General features: G+C 42.5%; 2 protein-coding genes across 4 annotated transcripts; both read left to right on the top strand.

The window, feature by feature from the left end:
* Positions 1 to 44: 44 nt before the first annotated feature.
* Positions 45 to 5,397, top strand: PLA2G12A (phospholipase A2 group XIIA). The gene is made up of 4 exons (XM_063336597.1): positions 45 to 397; positions 1,432 to 1,508; positions 2,578 to 2,743; positions 3,784 to 5,397. The coding sequence occupies exons 1-4, from the start codon at positions 184 to 186 to the stop codon at positions 3,900 to 3,902; spliced, it is 576 nt and encodes a 191-aa protein (XP_063192667.1). The 5' UTR covers positions 45 to 183; the 3' UTR covers positions 3,903 to 5,397.
* A 2,966-nt stretch (positions 5,398 to 8,363) lies between these two features.
* On the top strand, positions 8,364 to 19,408 carry CASP6 (caspase 6). 3 transcript variants are annotated; one of them, XM_063336052.1, is made up of 8 exons: positions 8,364 to 8,515; positions 10,401 to 10,442; positions 11,163 to 11,205; positions 13,740 to 13,886; positions 14,314 to 14,390; positions 14,844 to 15,019; positions 17,205 to 17,361; positions 17,998 to 19,404. In XM_063336052.1, the coding sequence occupies exons 1-8, from the start codon at positions 8,485 to 8,487 to the stop codon at positions 18,234 to 18,236; spliced, it is 912 nt and encodes a 303-aa protein (XP_063192122.1). In that variant the 5' UTR covers positions 8,364 to 8,484; the 3' UTR covers positions 18,237 to 19,404. The 3 variants fall into 3 exon arrangements, with proteins under 3 accessions (XP_063192122.1, XP_063192123.1, XP_063192124.1); XM_063336053.1 differs by having other exon boundaries at positions 8,429 to 8,519; positions 17,998 to 19,408; XM_063336054.1 differs by having other exon boundaries at positions 8,455 to 8,527; positions 17,998 to 19,408.
* The last annotated feature ends 208 nt before the right edge of the window (positions 19,409 to 19,616 follow it).

The following is a 19,616-nucleotide window of genomic DNA, read 5'->3' on the forward strand; positions in this document are numbered from 1 at the left end:
GGCCCCCCTTCCCTCAGGCCCGGGTTGGGCGGGCGGAGGCGCGGCGGCAGAAGCCCGGCCCCTCCCGGCTGAGCGGGGGCGGTGCCGATGATGGCGGCGGCGGGCCGGGCTGGGCCGGCGGGACGCTGCGGGCGCGGGCAGGCGGCGGGGGCTTAGCGGGCGCCCGGCGGGGCGCCGCTCGGCATGGCCCGCGCCCTACGGATGCTGCCGCTGCTGGCGGCCTGCGCCTGGCTGTGGCCACGGCCGGCGCGGAGCCCGGAGGCGCCGCACACCCCCGACTGGCGGATGACGCTGAAGACCATCCGCAACGGGGTGCACAAGATCGACGTGTACCTCAACGCGGCCCTCGACCTGCTGGGCGGCGAGGACGGGCTCTGCCAGTACAAGTGCAGCGACGGTGAGGCGGGCGGCGGGCGACCCTTGTCCTCCCTCCCTCACGCCACGCCGGGCAGCACGGGACGGCCCGGCCCGGCCCGCTCTGACCGGCCGGGGCTGCGAGGGCGGGCGGCCCGTCCCGGAGCCGCGCCGGCCGCTGAGGACGCTTCCTTGCCTCCCGCAGGGTGCCGGGCGGGCGGCGCGCCGGCGAGGGGGTTTCTCGCCCGGCTGGTCAGGAGCGGCCCAGAGGGGAGGGTCGCGTAGATCCTTTTGGTCGCCCCCGGCTGGATCGACTGGCCCGCGGCTCGCCGGGCTGGACTTTTGTTGAGTCAGGAGATGAGTTTGGCGGTGGCAGCCCGACCGGCTGCAGGAGAGGCCAGGGCAGCGTGGCGTTTGCTCTCTGCAGTAGAATATGCGCTTTTCAAACGCGTTTTTTCGTCGCCATTACTTTTAATTGTGGCCTCGGTTTGTTTCCGATAGCGAAACGAGGTGAAAGGTCATTTTTCAAATTAACTCCACACCCTTCCTTAACTTGGGATGCAGAATTCCCTGTCTTGCTGCACTAGTCAGTGTTCAGGAAGACGTGACTTCGGCAGTCTCTACAAATTTAATTTTATTAATGCTACAGTTGTAGAAACAAAAAAAAAGATGTTCCATTCCAATTAATTTTTAACCTAAAAAAATTAGAGCACTACTGTTGCCTGCATATAAAGCACAGAAGTGTTAATGAATTCACCCTAAAGTACTCCATTCTTTCATGTAATCCTACATATCGCACACTTAACTGACACATTAATTTTGGTAACTCAAGCTCTTTTTTTCTTTAACATGTGTTCACGTGTCTTGTCCCCTTTTTTTAAAAAAAATGCTTAGTACCCCGAAGTTGTAATTTGGTAATAATTGTTGATATTCAGGTGCCTGAATATATGTTTAAGTTAAAAATATAAGTGATACTTATCCAACAAATAGCCCAACAAATGCCTGTGGTGAGTTTTGACAGTACTAAAATTCTGTGCAAAAAGTCTATTTGAGGAATGATAAATTACTTTTTTTCAGGATCAAAGCCCTTTCCTCGCTACGGATATAAACCTTCACCACCAAATGGTTGTGGATCCCCTTTATTTGGAGTTCAGGTAAGTGTTTCCGTTTTGGGGGCTTCTTTATGTGTCTTTCATACATCGACTTTCCTCAGTGTGGCCGTTTTTTTTTTCCCTCCCCCATTCTAAGGATGAGACAGCATCCGTGTACAATGTCCTTGCTGTTATCAGCTTCAGCACGTGCTTTGGTAAAAACACATGGAAAATGTTAGTATTATAAGCAAACATAGCATAAACATTTTCATAATTGACATAAATTATCAGGATAAAAGAGAAAGATGATGATTAACTTCTGATTTTTTAACCGTGTTTTGTTCTCATGATCTTGAAAATGATGAGTAACACCAGCTGTAGCCCTGTGAGTGGAGAGTTTGGCTCTGACTCTTGCTGTCCTTATTGATGCTAACCCATTTTCCTTAATGCTATAAAGAAAATATGGGTTATCTTATGTACTGGCTCTGGCTGGGATGGAGTTAACTTTCTTCCTGCACGCTGCATGGTGCTGTGTTTGGGATTTTTGGCTAAAACTGTTGATGGTTTTGGCTATTGCTGAACAGCGATTGCGCAGCCTTGGGGCTTTCATTTTTCTCCTCACTCTGCCCATCTGCCACCCCAGAGCGCAGGCTGTGGCTGGGTAAGGGGTTGGGAGGGGACACAGCTGGGGCAGCCGACCTGAATTGGCCAGAGGGATATTCCATATTACACAGTCATGCTCAGCAATAAAAACTGGAGCAGTGGAAGAAGGGAGGCGTGATGGTGTGGTGTGTGTGTTTGGCTTCCGAGGTGGCTGTTGTTCAGGGACTGGCTGAGCATTAAACTGTCTTTATCTCCACCCACCAGTTTTCTTGCTGTTTTTCTTCCTGTCCTCTCCTCCATTCTGTGGAGGGGGGTGGGGGGTTGAGCGAGCCACTCTATGGGTGCTTGGCTGCTGGCCGGGGTCAAACCACCACAGCTTACTAGAGGTGAACAGCAAAATACAGAGATAAGTGAATGACAGCTGGATTGATTGTGTTAGTTTTTGATTTCTAACTGTTATAGTCTATTCATAGGCTATACCTTTCTTACTGGAATACCAATGGAGCCGGGGGGGGGATTTTCTTCGCAGTTTGACATCGGTATCCCTTCGATGACAAAGTGCTGCAATCACCATGACAGATGCTACGATACTTGTGGCAATAAAAAAAATGATTGTGATGAGCAGTTTCAGTCCTGCCTTTCCAAAATTTGCAGAGATGTGCAGAAAACGCTTGGAATCTCAGAGAGCGTCCAGGGTAAGGGTGAAAAAGCCTTTCTTTTCTTCAAGTTTAACCAAGCTTATTTGGTAAAGAATATTTGTGCAGTGCAGTAATGCCACGTTTTCATAAGCTGATGCTATTGCTGAAAGATGCCTAGTTCTGTCCTTCTGTCATGCAGCCCAGACACTTGTACAGCAGAGAAATAACACAGCGTAGGAAAATTATCTGAGTTAAAACTAACCTTAGGCCGAAAAATTAACACTTACCATTTAGGAATATGAATATGGGAATATGACTTGATCAAAATGGATGTATAATTCTTGCATTTACTGTAGTATAGCTGAATAGTCACTGTTCTGAGTGAGTTCTAAATGTCTACTATGTGTGATTGCTAGTAAACTGTAGGAAAACACTGAATTGTTTCCTTTTTATGAAGTAAGATATTAGAATAATACATTGTTATAGTGGAAGTAGTTAATGCTATAAATTTATGAATAAATTTTAGGTTTTTCAGTAACAGGATATATGATACTCCTTCTGGTTGTTGGCCTGCATCTGATCACTACATGACATAACCACACTTTTTAACTTAGACAATGTCACTTTTACAGTGCGTAGTCCCACTGAGAGCAGAGAGTTTTTAGAACAAGCCTATGTTTGAACTTCTCTGATTCATTTCACTGCAAAGAAGTCATCATGTCAGTATTTAGTGTTAGAACTGGTGAATATTTGCTCAGTTCTGTTTAGCGGCTGTTAAAGATAGCAACCTCTGCATAGATTGGGATGGAAAAAGTAAAGCAGCTCTTTCATCTTTCCAAGACTAAGTGATGTTTCTAACACGGGTAACATTCCACACGCAGTGAATTTTCTTGTTCCTTTTGACTGGTGTATGAAAAGTCTTTACTCACAACTTAAATGATTCTGTATTGGTTTGGTCTTTCATTTGACAATCTATTTGCTATGCCCAGAGAAGATTGCTTCTTTCTTAAAATAATTCTCAGTTCACTAGAGTAATTTCTGTTAGTTTCATATTCTGTTCAAAGAGTACTTTTAACTGAACTCCTCTTTGCTTGCAGCTTGTGAATCAACTGTTCAGCTGTTGTTTGATGCCGTTATACATTTAGGATGTAAACCATACCTGGATAGCCAGAGAGTTGCATGTATGTGTCGTTATGAGGATAAGACAGATCTCTGAAAGAAGATACCGAGATCTCATAGTGTAGAATGAAGTCAAAGACTCAGCTGGAATGAAGCAAGTGTTTGGTTACAAAACTTTGCGCTTTTCAGACAGTAATATATTACACACTGACATGAATATACTGGTTTGGAAGTCGCTATGATATTCTTCCTAATGTAAAAAAGAAACAAGTCTTCCTTCTCTTCCCCTTTATGCCAGAAGCTTGGAAACTGAAATTAGCTTCCTTTGGTGTGTGTCCGCTCAGGGTATGCTATCGTAAAACACTAGTGACATTATAAGATTTTTAAGAAAACTACATAATGGGGAAATCAGAGGCGCAGGAAGAGTTGTATTGAATTCTCAGATGATTTTGAATATAGGTCAAATTTTTGGTTTACTCACAGTGGATGCATCTGATAGATCCATCAGGAAAGAGTGTTTTTTGTGCATTAATATGGCATATTAAAGAGCCTGTACTTCATGCTTTTGGTACAGTTGCCTTCAATTCTCTCTGATGTATGCTGTCCCGTGTGTTTGTTTTCAAAAAGAACAAAAACAAACAAAAAAACCCTAACCCTTAGTAAGGGTATATATCTGCACTACATATTTCTGCCTGATTCTATATCAACCTTACTTCTGCAGCCCTTTTCAAATCAAATATGTTGATCCTTTTAAGGCTTGACCACTAAAATGAACAGTTTGCAACCTGAGGATATACTTTTGATCTGACAAAATGGTGGAATGTAGTTGCTGTGTTATTTTAAAAATGAAACAAATGTTTATTTTTCAAATAAAACCTTTTGTGTTGTGTATTATATGCATAGAAAGGATATATTGTTCAAAGAAGTTGATTTATATTTGTCTGTAGCACAACTTGGTTACTGTATTCATCTTTGCTTTCATTTAGTCCATTCTGATGAAACATAAAAGAAAGTTCCACAGGTAGGGTCAGTATGCCCAACAAACCTTTCTATTTAAAATGCCCTCTGTGAGGCTGACGGATACTTGAGCCTGTATTTCTGTCATCTGTTCCCATGACCTCTGTGAGGCTGAGAAACATCTGAGCCTGTATTTCAGTCATCGGTTCCCTCTCTGACTTCTCTAGCTGAAATCACCTGATAAGTGAATTATTTGGGATTTGTTCTCCATACTGATCTTCCATTGCTTATCTACAGTTGTCAGACCTTGGTTAACTTTTGCATTAAGTCCTCTGTCAAAGATTTTGATTTGTTCTCCTGGTGCCATGATTCTGCCGTAGAAATCCACGAGAGGAGAGGACTGAAAATTAAAATATTGCATCTGTGAACAGGGAGTGGAAACTAAAAGCCTGAAATTCACCAGACTCATGGACTATAATGTGATTTCTCTTCTGGAAGTACTTTTATATTTTTTTTTTCTTTAACAGTTGTTTGTGGTATTTTTGTTTTTGTTTTTTTTTTTTTCACTAAAGCTTACTGTACTTGACACTGAATGTAAGTGCCTCATAGAATAAAGTTTCTGCTGAAGTTCTTTGTCCATGCTTTATAGTTTCTTTTCAGATTTATTGAAGTAGCATTGCTAGAGAGGTATTACTGTTGAGTTTTACAAAACTGTGTTTGAAGAACTTGTGGTTCATCTAAATTTGGTGAAATTTATTTTCTGTCACAGAATTGAAACCGCTCTGAATTACCCTGAAATCCCATGGCTGGAATGCTAGAAGTCTTTTAGCACCAAAGCAGGGAATGCTAACGGCGTTGTTTGTTTAAAATAAAAAAAGTACCACAATGAGTCCAAAACACTGTAAGTCAACTAGATGGCGGTTGAAACAAGCTTAAACTAGGTACTTAAATGAACGCAGACAATTTTCACTGTTGAAAAGAGCTGTGGTTTGTTCCCTGCTGTATTGACCTGTAATTATACTATGAATGCCTTCCAGAGTTTCCTTCAAAACATTTATAAAAATACAGAGCTTTAACGCTGCTAGATAGCACAACTGACACATTGACAGTTCTGCTTGCAAACCAGAGGAAGCATTTGACCTCTTCCAGGGAGTCTTTACTTTGTGTAAGCTTTTCCTGTAGCAGAAATCCTTGATTACAGTTACCTGTAAACTATACAAAATACATTTTATAAGCCACAGCCCCACAATGAAGGCTAGCTATCACCCCCAGGATTAATCATACCATTTAACAACTTAGATATTTTTATATACATGTTAAAAAAGTAATACTATAAGTAGCAGCTCTTGGCATTTGACTCATTTACTGTATGCTTTTATGCAGTCAGTAATACTCTTTCAATATTGCAGTGAATTTTAATATTTATTTTTTTACAAGTGAAGTCTTAATACTCCCTCAGGCTATTTTGCTCTTCTGGATGATCTGAACAACAACAGTGTGTCCACAATCAGACTCCCTTCTTTGAACTGCAGTTCTGATTGATGCATCCATAATGCTTTTTCCAAAAACACTCACTTATGGTGGAGCTACTGCAACAATCTGAAACTGTTTCAAAACATGTACATGCATGTATAACAAAAACTTTCATATATTAAAATAAGCTGGAAATGCACAGCAGTCAAATGTGACCTTAGGCTTCATAGATGTGATAAGTTACTGGTGACTCACCTGAATGCGGTGGCTGACTGAGCATGCTCTTAGCCTGCAGCAAAACAAAGTGGAAAAGATGTTTGATTGTCTTACTAGGATCTCAGCCAACTGTTGGACTGAGGAACATAGCCGATACAAGTTCAAACTCTGCTGAACAGAAAGCCGTAACAGAGTCTTAAATCTACGTTCTGCAGCTGCTACTTCACACAAGAGTCTCGCAGCCATCGGGTGCAGGGGCAGCTCTAGTGTGAGTGAACAGATCTGGGATTTGCAGTTTGCAAAAAATGAATCTGCTGGATAAGGGTCTAAATGTTTCGTAGTGGAAGACGATAAACTCTTACAATTGTATCATGGTCTAACTGAAGTATAAATAAAGACAATTTAAACAACAGTTTTATCTTGATCTAGCTGCCTACTGGCAGCCTGAGGATAAAGTGTCCAAACAAGGGGAAAATATGCAAAGGCAATTAGAAATACCCATAGCTCCCTTAACCAAAAGGGAGACATCTTGTCTAAATGATTTAGTCATGCAAGAAGCCTGTGCAAAACCAGGCCAAACAGACTGGGTAAAAATACCTAAAATCCCACAGTAAATCTGCCTCCTTTTGTGCTTGTAGCAGCCATCTCTAAGAGTGTATTCACACTTGAGTTTATCCTAGTGCCCACCTAGAAATAGGCCAGATAGGGAATTCAGATCCATCCATGCTACAAATCTGCAAAGCTTTTATACAGAAGGATGTTTTTTTGTCATTGGCTTTGTTTTAGAAACGGTTGTTTCTTACGCAATCAATCAGTAACAGTAAGTGCCATATAGTGAAAAGACTGGGAATATCATAGAATGGTTTGGGTTGGAAGGGACCTTAAAGATCATCTAGTTCCAACCCCCTGCCCTGGGCAGGGACACCTCCCACTAGCCCAGGCTGCTCAAAGCCCCATCCAGCCTGGCCTTGAACACTTCCAGGGATGGGGCATCCACAACTTCCCTGGGCAACCTGTTCCAGTGCTTCACCACCCTCATAGTGAAAAATTTCCTCCTGATATCTAATATAAATCTACCCTCTTCCAGTTTGAAGCCATCACCGCTCGTCCTATCACTACATGCCCTTGTAAAAAGTCCCCCTCTATCTTTCCTGTAGGCCCCCTTTGGGTACAGGAAGGCTGCGGTCAGGTCTCCCTGGAGCCTTTTCTTCTCCAGGCTGAACAACCCCAACTCTCTCAGCCTGTCTTCATAAATATGACAACAAATAGTTATAATAGTTACATAATATTAACAAATATCTGCATTTGTTAAGATACGTTGGCACTCTCTTCAATACCTTGATGCTCTCCTCGCAGTTCTAAGGTCATCAAAGAGAACTGGTGCAAGAACAGAGCAAAGCTGCAAAATTATCTACATCCAAACCTCTCGAGGGTTCACATGTGGGTGCTCAGATGAAAATACATTTTGAGTAACAGTAGTCTTACAGCAAAGGAAAGAGTATGTGCCTTTAAATGGACTTTTAATACAGTTTTGAAAAAATCTCAATTTTGTAAACGTAGCAGCTTCTCACCTTATTTCAGGAGGATGATTTTGCGTGTGACAGCGCCCTTAGCGACACACGGTCACTAAAGCACCCATCACAGGGATACAGATAACGCCTGAGCACCTTAAAAAACCATAGGAGACGCTTTAACGCATCACCCTTCGATGTTCCCGGCTGACGATGTTCGACGGCAGCCGGCCCTCGCCACCTCCCGGGCAGATTTACCTTTCCCAGTGCTCCCGCCCGCCGGCAGCCCCGGGAAAGCCCTGCAGGGCCCCGGCCGCCCCTCCGCCGCCGGCTGCCGCTGCCTCCCGCCCCGGCCACCGGCACCGCGCGGCCCTCCCCCCCCCGCCTCCCGCCCCGTTTCTTACGGAGGACAGGGCGGTAAAGGCTCTGCCCCCGAGGGGGTGCCTGGGCCGGGCTGAGGAGGCGGGCCGGCCCCGGGAAGGCGCGGCGCTGAAGGGAGCGGAGCTGCCTCCGTCGGCGGGAATGGCGGGCTCGGAGCAGCAGCGGCCGGCAGGTAGGTAGGCAGGTAGGTAGGTGGGCGGGTAATGGCGGCCGCCCCCACGGTTGGGGGATGTCGGTTGTTCGGCGGCTTCCGACCGTTAACGATCGCGGCGGTCCCCAGGCCGCCCCCGCGCTCTGGCGACAGGGCTTCCAACCCGGCCCGCGGCGGGCACCGATCGCCCGCCGCCGGGGAAGAGCGGGAGCGGGGAGTCTTTGGGAGGGTGGTGCGGGGAGAGGAGCCTCCCCCCTCGGCTGGAAGAGCGCTGCCACCTTGCCGGGGAGCGCGGCCGTCGCTTCCCTTCCGAGAAGGAAGGGGAGCGGGGAAAGGCGGCCGGCGGGGAGAAGGACGGCGCGGAGGCGGCCGCCAACGCGGAAGTGGATTCCCCTCGCTGAGGGGAAAGTCCCCCCGCCATGGCCGCGGGAGCGGAACGGCGGGAACCCGGCCCGGTCTCCGGGGGAGAGCGGGGAAACGGGGCGGCTCTGTCAACACAGACGAAAACCATGATAAAAAGGGGGGAAAACACCGCGGCCAGGCGGGGTTCGGGTGCCCAGGAAGGTGTAGCAGGCGGTCAAGAGGGGAGAGCAGCAGCAAACCTGTGCGGGTTTGGTTCCCGAAGATGCCGTTAGGCTTACATATAATTTTTTTTTGGGTGGGGTACCATTTGGTTACTGGTATTTTCAAAATGCTATGCCCTTTGGCCCCAGTGATAGACCTATTGAGATTAAAACGTATCCAGGGAAACATGCTATCAGGTCCCCGTGTAATCAATCCCGTGCATACCTAATCTTTGATTCCTGTGAAACAATCCATCTTCACGGGACTTAAAACAAGTAAGGAGTCCCACTGAGAGCAATCGGCTTTTAGAAGAAACAGAAAGCTTTTCATAAATCATCGTAATTTAAGTAGTGTTCACTTGAACGGAGCCGCAATATGACAGCGGCAATGGAAAGCTAAAGACTGGGAACTGACTGAACAGGAAGACCGTCTTTCCCTAGTTTCCTTTGGCCCAAGAATTCTGCTCTTCCTGTGTCTACATGACACCATTTTCTGTCTAAAAGTTTAATGACTATAACATTTTTATGGTCTGTTGTGGTTTTTTGGGGGTGGATTAACCCCTCCCCCCCTTAAATTGAGACAAAAGCATCAGCCAGATCTCAGGTACACAAGCAAAAATACAGTGTAAATTTAAACATACAGATGCAGTCTGGCTTCATATTATCAACAGAGCCACAGGCACAGGTATTGTTGTTATCTACGCTCATTTTTCAGCACTTCTGTCATTAATCTGATTTACACGTTCTATTTCAAGCAAACTGAAATAGCTCTTTTTGTGCGCTCAGGTGATAACTGTAAGACTCAGCACTTGAAAGAATGATTGATATTTGCCAGTAGGAAATTTACATGTAAATAGTAACACTTAGAAGCACTAAGCGTTACTAAGAAGTGACTTCCTTTGAGCCACCCCCTCCTGTGCCATGGTGTGGTCTATGGTCTAAATTTCTCTACTTTTATTCTAATGTCTTTCATAGAATCACAGAATGTGTTGGGTTGGAAGGGACCTTTAAAGGTCATCTAGTCCAACTGCCCTGCATTAACCAGGGATATCTTTAACTAGATCAGGTTGCTCAGAGCCTCATCAAGGCTGGCCTTGAATGTCTCCAGGGATGGGGCCTCCACCACCCCTTTGGGTAACCTGTTCCAGTGTCTCACCACCCTTTCTGAACTATTCTTCTCACCTTTTTGAACTTCTCTTATCAATACATAGCTACATTTGCTTTGCAAAAGGCTTTAATCAGATGTGAAAAACAGACATGAAAAGGTAGTACGGTGGTATTGTATATACAAAGTAGTTTGTAAAATGTACGTATACATGACCCATCTTCTCTTCTAATTGCAGGCCATGTCCAGTTGGATAGCAGACCTACATTAACCACCGCAGGTACAGTATATATAGTAAATAGTTTTCATAATGTGGTAGTTAGTCTCCATCAGTAGTAGTAGGAGCTGTGATTTTATAGCCCATTGAGATGTTTAAGCAAAAGGAATAAATATTTTGACCTAACCATCTGCAAGCCTTCAGTTCTGTGTGCTCCCAAGATGTGCATGTTCCCTGTTGTTCCCACAATGTTACCTTTATGTGCATTCTGTTACTGGAGGGACTTACGTCTGTATCTTGCATCTTCTGAGTTGTCATTAGCTATACATACTGTTACACTACCTGCCATGACTCATATGCTGAATCCAGCCTCAAAGCAAATGCTCAGCTTTGCATTAGCAGCATTACTGAAATAAATGAAACACCAGTGTATTTTTAGATTATGTAAAATTGTAACTATTGAGTTAGAGTCTCTGTTTCAATAAATACAGACAGCTAATTATGTAAAATAGTGACCTCTGAATAGGTCTATATAGATACAGATACACAGACAGATATAAAATATGCATGTTTTGACTATCTAAAATGCAGACTGTTGGGAGTCAGAACTTTTACAACAGCCTCCAAAAGCTGTGGGTGCAAACAAATGTTTAACTGCATGCCTACTTACCTGATGTGTGAATGAGTTTCACTCAGAAACTTCAAGGCTGGGTGCACAAGTTCAAATTGTTTCTTTTTAATGAATGATTTAGTGGCTAAATCACTTTTTGATCTCTCTAACAGATGGAAATCAGAACATCACAGAAGTAGATGCACTTGATATAAGGTAAAGTTCTGATGGCAATGACAAAGAGATGGCTCATGGCATTGAGATCAGCGCAGGGTTTTCTGATTTTTGTTAAGAATGTGACTGGATTATCCAACTCAACTCCACCCACTTACAGAACACATTTCTAGTTTTAGCTACACCAGACATAGAACCACCCTTCTTATCATGAAGGCATGCAGAAGGAACTCTTAGGAGTGTACTCCTTATATGTTAGGCAACGTACAGAGACTGTGGCAAAAATACCATCACAACCTAAGGAACAATTGAGCAGACTAGGTGACAGTGCTGCACTAGAATACGTTCCTCTAGAAGAATGGCAAAGGGGCTACAGGATAGTGATTCCATGAATTTTTCCCACCCCACCTTACAACACCATCTAGCCCTGGAAAGGGTAAACTACCTCCCTGATAACTTCCTTTGCCTCACCCACTCAGTGAATACAGCTGAGCAGAGGAAGAACTATTTCGGGAACCATCCTTCAATGGTCATTCACAGGATCCAGGGACCTAACTGTCCAAAACCCCTACTAGCCCTATATCTAGCTGACTCCTAAGGAAGATAAATTGCCAAAATCTGAGTAAGCTGTTACTGGTACAGGTGAAATACTCATAATTCCAGGGCTAAAGTTTCTCATCTTTGCATTTTATCATGTTAAGTACTTGAATTGGGGAGAGTGTGATAAAGTACCCCACTTAAATTTTCTTATTGGTTATCCAGACAACGTTGTAGAAACCCACAGATTTTGAACCAGAATTCCTGTTCCCTGTTTGAATTCTTATGCAGATATTACAGAGGTGCTTTATTAAGGGGCTTCTCATAATAAAGTGGAGAAGCAGAAATAGTTTACGGGCTGCTTATTTTGTAGTGAAACAAAAGCATTTTGCTGATGAAACTGCAATCTTTAAGTAATGTCTGCAGGCAAATATTCTAAGCAACTCTTTCCACCACTTGCACCAAAAGTGAACATTCCATAGCAGGAAAAAAACAAACAGTAACATGCCAAATGTTACTGGACTGTCATTCTGTGCATCTGTAGCACTGGCCTTGTCTATTGCCAGAAGCATTTTAGTTTCTACTCCCTGCACTGATATGTCTTATCTACAAAAGCAGTAAGATTGTCTGCTTTGTCTCTCAAAATACATGCCAACACTTGGAAACAACCTTTTGGGTCCAAGTGTAAAGTCCATAGCGTGCTATCACAGACTTCTATGTTTCCCCCTCTACTCTGCACTGGTGAGGCCACAACTGGAATACTGTGTCCAGTTTTGGGCTCCCCAGTTCAAGAGGGACAGGGAACTACTGGAGCGAGTCCAGCGAAGGGCAACCAAGATGATTATGGGACTGGAGCACCTCCCTTACGAGGAAAGGCTGAAAGAGCTGGGACTCTTTAGCCTGGAGAAGAGAAGGTTGAGGGGGGACCTGATTAATGTTTACAAGTATCTAAAGGGTGGGTTTAAGGAGGACGGAGCCAGGCTCTTTTCAATGGTTCCCAGTGACAGGACAAGGGGCAATGGGCACAAGCTAGAACATAGGAAGTTCCGTTCAAATACACGGAAAAACTTCTTTACGGTGAGGGTGACAGAGCACTGGAACAGGCTGCCCAGGAAGGTTGTGGAGTCCCCTTCTCTGGAGACTTTCTAGACTCGCCTGGATGCAGCCCTGAGGGATGTGCTTTAGGCAATCCTGCTCTAGCAGGGGAGTTGGACTAGATGATCTCTAGAGGTCCCTTCCAACTCTGAAGATTCCATGATTCCGTGTTTTGCTCATAAAACAATAAAATTACTGAATGCTACTCCAAACATACAGGTGCTCCATATGTTTGTTGCCATGATGAAGTCCTCTTCTTAGAAGCTGGGTCAGTCATTCGTCCTGTCCTTCAGAACAACACTGTCCTTCAGCTTTAGGATTTTTTTGGCTGGTTGCTAAAAACTTGGATGAACAGTTGTATCATCATAGCTTTCATTTTGTTAGGGTAAATAACACAAACTTCTTCCCCTTTTGCAAGATACACTGTGCATACCACCTCATCACTGGTTTACAGTCTATTGGTTATGATGCAGCACTCGGTTTAGTTAGAAGAACTTGAAGCAAATCTCAGACAGCTACAGTTCCAAACAAGTATATACGCACTATCTAATTACGTTAAAATAATATTTAGCTAAACACATAACAGAGAATTGGAGCCAACTCTAAAGTGCACTGTTATACGCCTTACTGTGTTACTAATGAGACAGCCTCCTGACAAGAGAAAATACAAATACATTGTAGAGAAACTGTTCAACCTACCTGAGAGAGCCTAGTACACACCCAACACTTGTTTCTACTGAATTGCTTAACATGCCCAAGCTTTTCAAAAAGACCTAGCATTTAAGCTCGTCCTAAAATATTGCACGTTTTGAGGTCTTGTCTTCTGAAATTGGATCACGGAAGTCTCTAGTCAATTAAAAAATCTCAGCTAGCAAGAATTCATGAAGGGAATTCAATTGGCCATTAACTCATTTATCAAGAATGTTTCCCATCTCTGGCAACAGACAAACACTTGATCCTGCAGTGCGATACAAAATGAACCATCAAAGAAGAGGAGTTGCGTTAATCTTCAATCATGAGCACTTCTTTTGGCATTTGAGGCTGACAGACAGACGTGGGACTCTTGCAGACAGAAACAATCTGAAACGCAGGTAAGAAAGTTGGTTTCTCTATTCAAGCTTAAAAAGCTAAACTTCAGAAATTATGGTCAAATAAGAAGTAACCTAAGTAAGTCTTACATTTAAACATAGAACAAAAGATTTTGCAGACATCAGCACGTATGCAACTTTGGCAAAGAAAGTGATAATAAAAAAGCTTAAGCCACAGTCCTTTGTGTCGCAGAACTGCTGGCACAAGTCCTATGATTTCAGCGTGTCCAGACCTCTCAGGACAAACTCTTTGAAGTAACTTTGAAGTAAGACACCAGTTTGAGCTCAAAATCAAGTTTAGTAGTTTTTTTCCATAAATAATGCATAAAAATGAATATTCATTCTGTCACAGGGAAAGCAACTGAGTTGGTAGCAACTGACATATAATTTGAGCAAGATTTTTACTGATACTGATGTGTTTTAACAATAGTTTGACAGACCTCGGATTTGAAGTCAGAGATTTTGATGATCTGAAAGCAGAAGATGTACTGCAGAAAATTTCTGAAGGTAGGAGACTATATATCGGTTATGTCTAACTATTTGTAGCAGAATTTCCAGGTATCTTTTCTTCTGTTCTTTCTGTTCAACTAACTTAAGATAATTTTTGTGCATAAGGGAGCTGTTTAACATTAGGAGGACTTAAGGATTAGACTTCAGATAATTTTATTGCAATGTAAGTGAAGCTTCTGTGGAGAGAATTAATGAAGTCGCTAAGAGCTGAAAGAAAGTACCTGCAGCTGGGAGAAGTTAGTAACATTCTTCTTTTTCCTTGTAGTGACCCTTACGTTCAGCCATGTTGAATCATTGCACCTTCAAATCTCTACACTGTTACACTATCTGAAAACAGGGCTCATCTGAAGAAGGACTGATTGGAGATTAAATTATATGATAAAAATGTACAATGTTTTTTAAACTTGAAGATCACTGTTTAGTCATCTAAACACCACTTGACTATTTCAGCCTCTAAGGATGACCACAGCAACGCTGACTGCTTTGTTTGTGTGTTCCTGAGTCATGGTGAGAATGATCATGTTTATGCGTATGACGCCAAAATCAAAATTGAGACAATCACTGACATGTTCAAAGGAGACAAGTGTCAGAGTCTGGTAGGAAAACCAAAGATTTTTATCATTCAGGTAAGATGTCTGTTTCTGAATTCAGTGAAGTTAACACTCACCTATGTCTTCTTGTAATACAGAAGTCAGTTTTCCTGATACAGTCTTTCCACAAGGGAAAGTTTTTGCATCTTTAGGAAAGAAGGTATGGAAAACTGTTCCTTAAAGGCATTTAAGACAACAATTCTTCTCTTTTTTAAAAAAAACCTTTATGTACACAAGTGTTAATACTATGATTCTAGCTGTATTTAATAAGAAGTAATTTTATGAAGAGCAACCCAAATTAAGCCCATGTCGGATTGACTGTCAGTGTATACATATTTAATGGCAGAGAAGCCAGCACCGTTTTTTTGAGAAAGTTGTGTACAGCCTCAGCTCAGTTCCTACTGCTCAGACCTCACAGCCCTAGGCTAGGCTGAAGAAGGCTATCAAACCTCCTTACCTTCACTGTTTCCTTCCAGGCAAGTCCCTTTACCTGATCCTTACAGAAGTTGTTTTTTTATGAGTTTTTTGTTTGGTTGGTTTTGGTGGTGGTGATGTTTTTTTCTGATTTTCTTGATTTTTTTGTCTCGTTTCTTTTCTGTCTATGACCAATACTTAGCAACTCTGTAGAATTTAAAGAATCCATTTAACGTTTTATTGTCTCAGAAATACTGCTTGTACTAAGTGGTCAAATAAAGCCCATATGTAACCTCCCGTTTCAGGATAACGCCAAGTTGGAAGGGACCTCAGGTCTCTGGTCCAGCCTCCTGTTCAAAGCAGAGTCAGTTATGGGGTCAAACCAGGTTACGCAGCGCTTTATCCCATGTTTATCCAGATTACAATTAGCAAACTCAAATGAGAACCTGGCCTTCAGCAGATTATAATTGTGGTAGTTTATAGAGTAATTCTAAGAATTACCTTTTTTTTCAAATGAAAGCTCCCTTAGGCACAGGGCTGCTACAAGAATCAGCACATTGTTAATTCATCTTTCACTAGGACTCATTCGGCTTTGATTTTTTTTTAACCAGATGCCAAAGATGGAAAAATATTTCCATATTTCAATTTTAAGTTATAAGTAATACTTGGAAACATATATACTCATCAAAAACCAAAGCAACTTAGTTCATCAACTGAGTTCTTTTACAGCACAATCAGCATTGCATTTATCTGTGGAAATCAGAGGAAACAGCAAGGACGGAACTTCATCAGTGTAAATGAAAGAAGATTTTCATGTTTCTCTCTTTCGTGATAGTTCTTAAGTAATGCTCCTTACCTACTTTGTATATTTTGAGTGTGTTTTTACCTTCTGATCCTCCGTATATGGCCTTTCTGCAACACTGACAATACTGGGCTCACTTACTGGCTTCTCACAAAAAAGCCCTCCCTCAACATTTGAGACTGAGCTAAGAGCAGAAGTGTGACAGCACAGAATGACAGCTGTGCTTCAGAGCATTTATTAAACACTGCCTTGCCAACAGGGCTGAGGGAGGCGATTCCTCCCCTCTACTCAGCACTGGCGAGGCTGCATCTGCAGTACTGTGTCCAGTTCTGGGTTCCTCAGTACAAGAAAGATACGGACTTAGTGGATTGAGTCTTGCAAAGGGCCACAAAGATGATTAAGGCACTGCAGCGTCTCTCACGAGGAGAGGCTGAGAGAGCTGGGACTGTTCAGCTTGGATGAGATGGCTAAAGGGAATGTTATCAATGTTATAAATACCTGGTGGGAGGGAATAAAGAAGAAGAAGCCAGGCTCTTTTCAGTGCTGCCCAGTGACAGGACAGGAGGCAACTGGCACAAATTGAACACATGAAATTCCATCTCAACACAGGGAAACACTTTTTTACTGTGAGGGTGGTCAAACACTGGAAGAGGTCATCCAGAGAGATTGTGGAGTCTCCGTATATGAAGATACTCAAAAGCTGACAACAAAGTCCTGGACAACCTGCTCTAGCTAACCCTGCTTGAGCCAGGGGTGTTGAACTAGGTGATCTCAAGAGGTCCCTTCCAATCTCAGCGATTCTGTGATCATCTCAGAGCTTTCGCTGGACTTAGTCACCAATATTTTAATTGATAGAGAAGTAAATGGGTCTTCAGGAATCCAGACTCACGACAATGTAGCACACCTAACTGAACCAGAAGTCCCCTCTGGTTAGTGTCAGAAGTATCATATTAACATCGGTGGACTTGGCAGAGGTGAAAGCATAACAATACTTCTCATCAACAGGCATGTCGAGGCGATAAACATGACGATCCAGTTCTTGTTGAGGATTCAATAGACAGTCGTGATGCATCCATTGTCAATGAGACTGAAGTGGATGCAGCTGGTGTCTATACCCTGCCTGCTGGTGCAGACTTTATCATGTGCTACTCTGTGACTCAAGGTGAGTTCTAATATTTTACACCTGATGTCTGCTTCACTGTAACAAGCTTGAACACTTCTTCATTCTTCCATTCTTCTCCATTCTTCCAAAATAATGAGTGCAGTTCCAGGTCATCTGTTTTGCATGTCTGCAAAGTGACATCTCATCTGGGAAAGAGCCTCACATGTTAAGGAAAAAGTGAAAATAAACTATTAAGGTTGCAGTTAATTTGCCATGCAGAAACAGTCTCATCATAATCTTGCTGCTGAGCCGTCTGCTGACAGCAAGCGTTTCCATCTTTTCCAGGATTGTAAGATTCTGGTGGCTTATAAATTTGCTTGGACTACATGGCTGTCTTCTCCAGTCCTCCATGTATCTTGTCCTCAGTCCCATCTGCTCTCTTGTAATGTGCAGATACAATCCTGTAAAGCTACCCACTCCCTGAACCAAGCTCCTCTTGGCTGAGCACTGTAAGTGACCTCAAAGCCATTTCCCATCTACAATTTCCAATGAAATCACATAATTGGCTAAGAAAGATTTACACCTGTTAGTAATCCCTTCTGTATGCAGCTAGCAAGCAGTACCTCTCATCAATATTTTTCAAGTGGCATCGCTGCTTAAATTTGAATATAACTTTATGTTTCTGTTCTATAATAGGTTACTTTTCTCATCGTGAAACTGTAAATGGCTCCTGGTACATTCAAGATTTGTGTGAGGCACTTAGGAAGCACGGCTCTTCCTTGGAGTTCACAGAACTTCTTACTGTTGTTAACAGGAAAGTATCTTATCGCGAAGTGGGTATGTGCAGAGACATTAATGCTATAGGAAAAAAACAGATTCCCTGTTTTGCGTCAATGTTAACTAAAAAATTGTATTTTCACCCAAAATCTAAGTAGATTGTTACTTAACAATGACAACCATTAACTAATACTGCAGAAGTGAAAAATACACCATGTTAGTTCAGGAGACTAATATTCTATAAGACTTTGCAAAAAACACTGGGATCAAACATTATGGTTTGTATATATAGTAGTTTCTGAAATCTTAAAGCAATTTTATAGCTAGTAGTACAGCTCTATTCATCTCAGGGAATTTGTGAAAAGCTGACTGGTGCAAAACTATTAAAAGGTGCTCGGAATTTATTGAAATTGTTACTCTATAGATTTTTTTTTTCTTAAAAGCTTTTTGCTTGATTGCCATCTAACTGTGGCACATTTTACTATTTCTAAAACATTTCAAGTGTCGCATTAGATTAGCTTTTCTTGTGCCAAGAGCACAGTTTACGGGGAATATCTTCATAGAGCATCTTTTTAAGCCTGTGGACAACAGTATCCACCTTCCAATTTTTGTCAATTTATAGCTTTTTAGACATTTTTTATTTTCTCTCAACACTAAAAAGGAACTTAATTCCTTGAGTACAATTGCAGCGTTAGTATAGATAAATGGCTTCTTTTTGCTTGCACATCATTTACGTTTGGGGCACAATTAAAGCTTGCTGGTGCTTTGCATCCTCAGGAGAAAAGCAAGCAGTAGTGAAATGAGACCACGTACAGCTTGCTTAGGATGGCTTTGGCTAAGCTCACCTTGTACACATCTGTAAAGCTAAAGCAAATCATGTCAAGGTTCCAGGTTCACTTACAACTGCTGGACATCTCTAGGCAGCTCTGCAAAATACAACATATGCAAACCTTCATACTTCAGGCCTTGGTGTTGGATCAGCCTCTTCCTCCCCTTGGCCCCAGAGGAGATCAGCCATACACCGTCATGGTGTATATAAAATCCATAGTGCCTTTGTCACCACAGGATTGTTACTCCTGCAGCATCAGTAATTTCAATGATACTTACTAGAAGCGGATATTTCTTTTATTATTTTTTACATTATTGGTACATACGCTTAACTCTGGGGGACAATGGAGAACTCAAGCTGAGAAAAGTATCTTAATCCACTTTCCTGGGTATAGAAAAATTGATTTACTGGTTCCGCTTTAGTTAAATCTTTCCATATACTATGTTCTGAGTCACAGATGTTAAATCTTACTATGGCTACTTTTAACCTTTGTATAAATCATGAATGTATACATTTGAATGTTTTGATAAATTCTTTCAATAAAATGCAACAGTGAAACATAAACGATTTTATGGTAAATGAGTGTGATATATCTTACTTTCCCAGCAATATTTACTAAAAAAGCTTACTTGTAATGCAAGTCTAACCTCCACAGTGGTGTTAGATTGGAGTCAAAGCACAGAGCTAGGGAAAGGAAAATAGCGATTTC

The sequence above is a fragment of the Chroicocephalus ridibundus genome, chromosome 5 (assembly GCF_963924245.1).
Source record: "Chroicocephalus ridibundus chromosome 5, bChrRid1.1, whole genome shotgun sequence".
Taxonomy (NCBI): domain Eukaryota; kingdom Metazoa; phylum Chordata; class Aves; order Charadriiformes; family Laridae; genus Chroicocephalus; species Chroicocephalus ridibundus.

Excerpts from the sequence above, each read along its gene's own strand:
- PLA2G12A (XM_063336597.1), top strand. The coding sequence starts at position 184 with ATGGCCCGCGCCCTACGGATGCTGCCGCTGCTGGCGGCCTGCGCCTGG. Across the intron at positions 398-1,431 it reads CCAGTACAAGTGCAGCGACG|GATCAAAGCCCTTTCCTCGC; the intron begins GTGAGGCGGGCG and ends ACTTTTTTTCAG. Across the intron at positions 1,509-2,577 it reads CCCCTTTATTTGGAGTTCAG|TTTGACATCGGTATCCCTTC; the intron begins GTAAGTGTTTCC and ends TTTTCTTCGCAG.
- CASP6 (XM_063336052.1), top strand. The coding sequence starts at position 8,485 with ATGGCGGGCTCGGAGCAGCAGCGGCCGGCAG. Across the intron at positions 8,516-10,400 it reads GGAGCAGCAGCGGCCGGCAG|GCCATGTCCAGTTGGATAGC; the intron begins GTAGGTAGGCAG and ends TTCTAATTGCAG. Across the intron at positions 11,206-13,739 it reads GTAGATGCACTTGATATAAG|ACAAACACTTGATCCTGCAG; the intron begins GTAAAGTTCTGA and ends CTCTGGCAACAG.